At 45.2% G+C, this 7,375-nt stretch overlaps 1 protein-coding gene across 1 annotated transcript; it reads left to right on the top strand.

Annotated features, from left to right (window-relative positions):
- Window positions 1-4,546: 4,546 nt before the first annotated feature.
- LOC141075823 (uncharacterized) lies at window positions 4,547-6,115 on the top strand. The gene is made up of 3 exons (XM_073562962.1): window positions 4,547-4,706; window positions 4,797-5,732; window positions 6,103-6,115. The coding sequence occupies exons 1-3, from the start codon at window positions 4,576-4,578 to the stop codon at window positions 6,113-6,115; spliced, it is 1,080 nt and encodes a 359-aa protein (XP_073419063.1). The 5' UTR covers window positions 4,547-4,575.
- The last annotated feature ends 1,260 nt before the right edge of the window (window positions 6,116-7,375 follow it).

Here is a 7,375-nt window from a genome sequence, read left to right as displayed (position 1 = left end):
CCTAAGTTTAAGCCTAGATTTATTGGACCTTACAAGATTGTGGAGATTATTAATTCGGTCTCTTTTCGTTTGGCTCTTCCTGTCACATTTAAAATCCATAATGTGTTGCATAAATCTTTGTTGAAGAGGTTTGTTGAACCTGTTGTTCCGGGGGTGGCACCTCCAGACCCTGTATTGGTTGAAGGTAACATGGAATATGAGGTAGAGAAAGTACTGGATTCCTGTCTGGCTAGACAGAGACTCCAGTATTTGGTTAAGTGGAAGGGTTATGGTCAGGAGGATAATTCCTGGGTCTCTGCCTCTGATATTCATGCCAAAAGATTGGTGCGTGCCTTTCATCGGGCTCACCCTGATCGCCCTGGTGGCGTAGTTGAGGGTTCGGTGACCCCTCCTCAAGGGGGAGGTACTGTTGTGAGTTCATTTTCCCCTTCATTACTGAGGCCCGAGGAACTCCCTCTTCTGGTAAAGAAAGGTAGTGAGCCTTATTATCAAACACCTGAGGCTGATGATGATGACTGGCTGAGTGGAGTTACTGACTGGATATAAGGCTGCCGACGCCCTTCTGCCCTGCGGGTGATTTCTCTGTGGGACCCTTGGAGACCAGTCTGAATTCCTGCTCCTCTAAAGCTAAGTTTCCTGCTCGGCCTTTTGCTTTGGTGCTTTGACTTTGTTTTGCTTTGTTTTTCTGGATTTCTGCCATTCCCTGCTGGGGTGTGCTGAATTCATTTAGCTCTGTCTTCTGAAAATACCTGCGTGGTGATTTAGTTTTTGAAGCCTAGCTGCTTCAGGGCCTTTTTCATATCAGCTTGTTGGCTTATGTCTTTGATAGGGTTTTGGCAGATTGCAGACAGCAGCCTTCCTGTCCTTTCCTATCTAGGTAGTTTTGGGCCCCGTCTTAGCTCAGTCTATCTTTCTGTCTGTGTTAGTATTTTCATCTTGCTTCACCGTCATTATATGTTGGGGGCTGCCTATTGCTTTGGGGTCTGCTCTGGGGCAGTTTAGATTTCCCCTTTCTTTCTTTAGGCCTATGTAATTCTCCGGCTGTGATCGAGGGGTCTAGGGCATCGTATGAACCCCCCACGGCTACTGCTAGTTGTGTTGATAGGTTCAGGGGTCTGCAATCTGATAGTTGCCAACTTCTCTGGTTTTCTGGACTTAGCTTGTATTTCTGCAGTTGCCTCCTACGGTGACTCATTCATAACAGGGCATAAACAGAGACAGAAGCCACATCAAGCCAGGTCAAAGCACGAGATAGCAATACAGTACCAAAGGGTTAGACAGAATGGATAGTCAGAACGTAGCAATATATCAGAAAACCAGAACGGGCAATAGACGTACAATAGGGACAAACTGTAACGGAGTAACGATAGCCAAGCCAGGAGGTCAGAACCAGAAAAGACAATAGTACAAAAACGAGAGACAGAGTACAGAGTGAGGGAACGGACCGGGTCATACACGGGAAGCAAACAAGCAATGCAGAATACACGCACACCAGTGGTCAGATACACCAGAACAACAGTATAGCTGACAGAGCACCCTGGTAAAGAGTGAGTATAAATACCCCTCCCAGATCCAGAAAAGAGGCCACGAACACTTAACCCTGTCAGTGCAGGGCAAGAACCCTGTTCAAACCATGACAAGGAGATGACATACAGCTATATGCTACATACAGGAGGAGATGACATACAGGTATACACTATATACAGGAGGAGATGACATACAGGTAAATACTATATACAGGAGGAGATGACATACAGGTAAATACTATATACAGGAGGAGATGACATATAGGTATATACTATGTACAGGGGATATGACATACAGGTATATACTATATACAGGAGGAGATGACTTACAGGTATATAGTATACACAGGAGGAAATGACACACAGGTAGACACTATATACAGGAGGAGATGATATACAGGTACACTATATACAGGGGGAGATGACATACAGGTATATGCTACATACAGGGGGAGATGACATACAGGTATATACTATATACAGGGGAGATGACATACAGGTAAATACTATATACAGGAGGAGATGACATACAGGTAAATACTATATACAGGAGGAGATGACACAAAGGTATACACTATATACAGGTGAAATGGCATACAGGTGTTTATACTATATACAGGGGGAGATGATATACAGGTATACACTATATACAGGGGATATGACATACAGGTATATACTATATACAGGAGGAGATGACATACAGGTATATAGTATACACAGGAGGAGATGACACACAGGTATACACTATATACAGGAGGAGATGACATACAGTTATATACTATATGCAGGGTAGATGACATATACTATATACTATATACAGGAGTAGATGACATGCAGCGACAATTTATGTGCAATATAATCATTAAATTTGTTATAACTAACTACAGTTAGTTACTATGCCTGGGCAACGCCGGGCTCTTCAACTAGTTAAGGCTGGTTTCACATTGGCGTTTTTGCGTGCAGCGCACCGTGCGCATGCGCACTGCGCCCCTATGTTTAACATGGCGTGCGCAGTGTTTTGCGCATGTTAGCGTTTTCGTGCGCATGCGTTTTTTTGTCTGTTGCGCCAGGCGCGCCAGACGCAACATGTTGCATTTTTTGGTCCGCCCTGTCTCGGCAAAAAAACGCATGCGCACGCTTGCGCACGGAATGCGCAAAAACCCCCCATTGGCGCCTATGAGAGCGCATGCGTGCGCATGTGTTTGCGCACACTTGCGTTTTTTTGCGCATGCGTTTTTAAGGTCAACACGTCTGGAAAGTTGTCTAGACGCTAATTAAGCAGGTGATAAAAAGTTTGAGTGGGCGGTGGAATTCACCAGTACTCTGGAGAGTAGAGAGCGAGCCAGACACAATCAAATTTTCTCCACAAGAACCTGCTGATAATGTAAGTATAAGGCCTGTTTCACACTTCCGTTTTTTTGGTCCGCCAAAAAACGGATCCGCCGCTAAAAAAACGGATCCGCGATTTTTTCGCGGATCCGTTTTTTTTTTCCCATAGACTTACATTTGCTGCTACCGCGGATCCGTCAAAAAAATGGATCCGTTTGCGGGGAAAACGGCGGATCCATTTTTTTAGCGGACCATCCAAAAAAACGGAAGTGTGAAACAGGCCTAAATACCTATATGTGTGCTTGAATGTTGAATTAAAAAAGTTCAAAACTTTTCTATGTACTAATTTCTCTTTTTATTTTTTCCAGCATGTCTTCTTCATCTGAAGAGTTCGTACCCGAGACTGGGCACGAGGCCGAAGAAGTGAGTACCATGCTTCCCTATGGATAGTTAAAAAAAAATGTACACATGTGGCTAATTTTTTTTATTATTTTTCAGAGCTCATCCTCCACCACGCCACCACGCCAGGAGGAACGGCAGGAGCAGCAGCAAGGCCAAGTGCGGGCGGGAAGACGGGATGTAAGTACAGAATGTTTAAATTTTTGGGATAGCTTAATTTCTATATGCAATTTTTTTGGGGAAACCGTATTGTTTTTTTTTATATATTTTTTATTATTGAAAGGTTTTTTTTTCATTTTTATGAGTATTTTTGGGTTTTTGTTATGCTTGTGGTTTTAGTGTGGTTTTTTTATTATATTTACAGCAACGTTTTTTTTTTGTTTTTTTTTTGGTTTTTGAAAAGGGATTGAAAATGTTTTTTCGGTTTTTTTAATGTATTTTATGTGTTTTTTGGTGGGTTTTTTTTTAAATAGCATGGCTTGGTATTTTTTTTTTTTTTTTTTTTTTTTTAATATTTTCTGCAATGTGTACTTTGCTGGTTTTTTTTTTTTTTGGTATTTGAAAGGCATTAAAATAACCGAAAAAAACATTTTCAATGCCTTTCAAAAAGCAAAAAAAAAAAATCCAGCAAAGTACACATTGCAGAAAATATTAAAAAAAAAACAAAAAAACAAGCCATGCTATTAAAAAAAACACACCAAAAAAAACATTGAAAATGTTTTTTCGGTTATTTTAATGTATTTTGTGTGGGTTTTTTTTTGGTGTGTTTTTTTTAATAGCATGGCTTGTTTTTTTTTTATATTTTCTGCAACGTACTTTGCTGGATTTTTTGGGTATATGTAATTTATTTGTATTTTATTTTCATTCATGCATTTATTTTTATATTTCAATGTATCAAAAATTTTTTTCTTTATTTTCTAGGCTCCACTGCGGGAGGAGGAGCTCGCCCTGGACAATGACGAGCTCATTCGTCTAGTCCAGGAGCGAGTTCCGTTGTGGGACACCCGTCACCAGCTGCACTCGGACAGCGTGGTGATCCGGCGGCTCTGGAACCAGGTGGCCGAATCGCTGATGGATGGCTGGGACAACGCGACTGCCAGGGTCCGCAAGGAGTTTCGTAAGTATTTCACTGCAGTGTGATGCAGCAGTGATCTTGGCCGTGATCACACAACTTGGTGTGATGCTATTAACCCCATGGAGTTTCTAGCATCACACACAGTTAGGTGATCACAGCCTCCAGCGCATTGTCTTTAATTTTTTTTTTTTTTTTGTGTTTTATTGTTTCCCTACAGTGAACAAAGTCAGAACCCGTTGGCGCTCGATGAAGGACCGCTTCAACAGGGATATCCGCCAGGAGAGAGAGGTTCGCAGTGGTGCTGCGTCAAGGACCGGCACGAAATACCGGTATCATCGTGCCATGGCCTTTTTAAGACCGGTCCTTGCCTCCCGAACGTAAGTATATTCTAGTTGTATTGTGTTTTATTCTGTGCTTTTCAATTCCACAGGACTTGGCGATTTTTATGCTATCTTATATTTTCACAGCACCTGGAGCAGCACCCTGCAACCTGGCTCCGAAGCGGTCCTTCATCCAGCTGCCACGGACCCCTCCCAGCCATCCATCAGCGACGAAGCACCTTGCAGGTCTGGACCACCGTCATCTGGAGACCAGGAAGCTGGTCGCTCAGGTGTTCCCCTGTCCCAGGTCTCTGCCACTGGTTTTGCGGGCACTTCCAGCCAGCAGCGGCAGAGGGCCTCGGACAGGCCTGCCATGCCCGAGTTCGTTCAGTTGAGCTCGGTCTTTCAGAGTAGCCTCAAGGCACTCTCTGATAGACTTGATAGCGGGTTCCTCCTTTTGGACCAACGCTTCAAGTCTATCGAGGGTCGCCTTGAGCGCCTGGAAGCCGACCTCGCCAGACCAGCCCAGCATTTTTACACACAGATAGCTCGGGACTCGGCGGAACACCTTACCCCTGAACTCCAGTTAACTGTCATGCAGGCCTGCAACAATGCTTATATGCAGGCTATGCAGCAGACTCGGTATATGCAGCAGTCAGCGGTGGCATTTCCACCAGTGCCACCGTTGACTCGTTATACTGCAATACCGACATCTGCTGCATATCACTGCACGGCCACCACTGTTCCAAGCTTCGCCGGACCACTGCATACCACCCCAAGTCCGAGTGCAGCTGGACTGTCACCCGCCATCTCCATGCCAAGCGCTGCTCCTGCCTGGCCCACCACTGCTGCCGCCACCACCACAGGATGGCCCGTCACCACCCCTGTCTTCAGCGCCACCAGCACGAGGACCACCCCTGCCTGGACTGCCACCGCCACCACCACGGAGCATCAGCAGACGGGGGACCCGCACTCGATATTTGCGGCACCGACCATAACCTCCACCACCACCAGCATGCAGCACGATCCTGGCAGGCGGTCCCCAACCACCATGCGGTCCCCCACCTCCAGGCGGTCACACAGGTCACGGGGGTCCAGTATGTCCTCCGGCACAAGACGGGAAGGCAGCCGTCGAAATCGGAGGGAAAACAGCAGGAGGTCTCTCACCCTCCCTCCTCCCTCACCTCCCACTTCCCAAATTTCCTTACCTCGCCTCCCTTCTCCCACTTCTTTAATTCCTCCCTCCCCTCTAACCACAACCTCCACCAGCCATTCCTCATCCCTCCACACCCCCCAATTTCCACCATCCTAAATAAAAAAAATTGTTAATTTTTTTTCATAAAAATGTTTGGTTATTTTGTGTTTCATCACCTGCACACACTGCACCTTACACTTTGTGTTTGTGACACCACATAGCTCCAGTACTGACACGTTTCTTGTGTCATTCTTGGAGCTATGTGATGTGACAAACACAAATATATGACTTGTATTTTCATCCACCAGTCTCTTCTGTCTGTTGGTATTGGTCAGAATGATGGTGGAGGGTACAAGGCATATATATTCTCAACTTGCAGGTATCATAAAGACTGATTTGAGGATGGTATTTTATTATTTTATTTTATTTATGAAGTCAGGATGCTTTTTTTTTTTTGGGGCATCATCACTTCATGACACCAGGCCAGGGAATGGTAGAAGTTGTAAACCTTTCTCATCTCTCCAGTCTGCATGCAAGTGTGGAGATAGTACAACCAAAATATTTAACATGACATGGTCAGTTATCAACCAGAGTGAAGGATGCTAACATTTATTAACAAACATATTTATACCATTTGGTCCTGCCATGCTACACGACCCACATCGGTTACAAAGAAATCCGCAAATTTGTCCCTCATTTGGGCAACTTCCACTGAAGACCGAAGAGGGTGCTGATTATAATCAGGCAAAGGGTTGGCAGCAGGTTCGTCCATATCAAAGTTCGGTGGCTCCTTTGCCATTACAAAGTTGTGCAGAACCACGCATGCCTTCACAACCTCGTCCACAGTTTCCATTTTCAGGTTGATGGCGGTGCTAAGAATTCTCCATCTGCCCACTAAAATGCCAAAGGCGCACTCTACAGTCCAGCGTGCCCTTGTCAGCCTGTAATTGAAAATTTTCTTGGTGTGGTCCAAGGCACGGCTGGAGTACGGCTTTAGCAGGTTCTGGCACATCTGAAATGCCTCATCCCCAACTAAAACAAATGGCAGTGGTGGAGCATCAGTTTGGGGAAGAGGCTGTGCCTGTGGAAAATTAAAATGGTTGCTGTACAACCTCCGGCCCATATTGGAGTTCTTGAAAGTGTGCGAGTCGTTGCTCCTTCCGAAAGCCCCAATGTCCACCGCCACAAACCGGGAGTCAGCATCTGCTATCGCCATAAGGACTGTGGAATAGTACCTCTTATAATTGAAGAACTCGGAGCCACTTCTTGCTGGTTTCGTGATTCGGATGTGCTTCCCATCCACGGCTCCTAGGCAGCTTGGAAAATTGCAGAGTTCCCAAAATTTTTCAGCTATTTGAAGCCACTTTTCGGTGGTGGGTAAGGGCAGATACTCCGGACAGAGAACTTCACACAGAGCCCTGCAGGTGTCGGCAACTATCCCGGATAAAGTGGAGATTCCCAGCCGGTACTGGAAATGCAGGGATGACAGACTCTCTCCAGTTGCCAGGAACCTGTCAATAAAAAAAAAAAA

The sequence above is a fragment of the Dendrobates tinctorius genome, unplaced genomic scaffold, assembly GCF_039654945.1.
Source record: "Dendrobates tinctorius isolate UK_male_01 unplaced genomic scaffold, ASM3965494v1 ptg000374l, whole genome shotgun sequence".
NCBI classification, from domain to species: domain Eukaryota; kingdom Metazoa; phylum Chordata; class Amphibia; order Anura; family Dendrobatidae; genus Dendrobates; species Dendrobates tinctorius.
This window is presented reverse-complemented; position numbering and strand designations above follow the sequence as displayed.

Excerpts from the sequence above, each read along its gene's own strand:
- LOC141075823 (XM_073562962.1), top strand. The coding sequence starts at position 4,576 with ATGAAGGACCGCTTCAACAGGGATATCCGCCAGGAGAGAGAGGTTCGC. Across the intron at positions 4,707-4,796 it reads CCGGTCCTTGCCTCCCGAAC|CACCTGGAGCAGCACCCTGC; the intron begins GTAAGTATATTC and ends ATATTTTCACAG.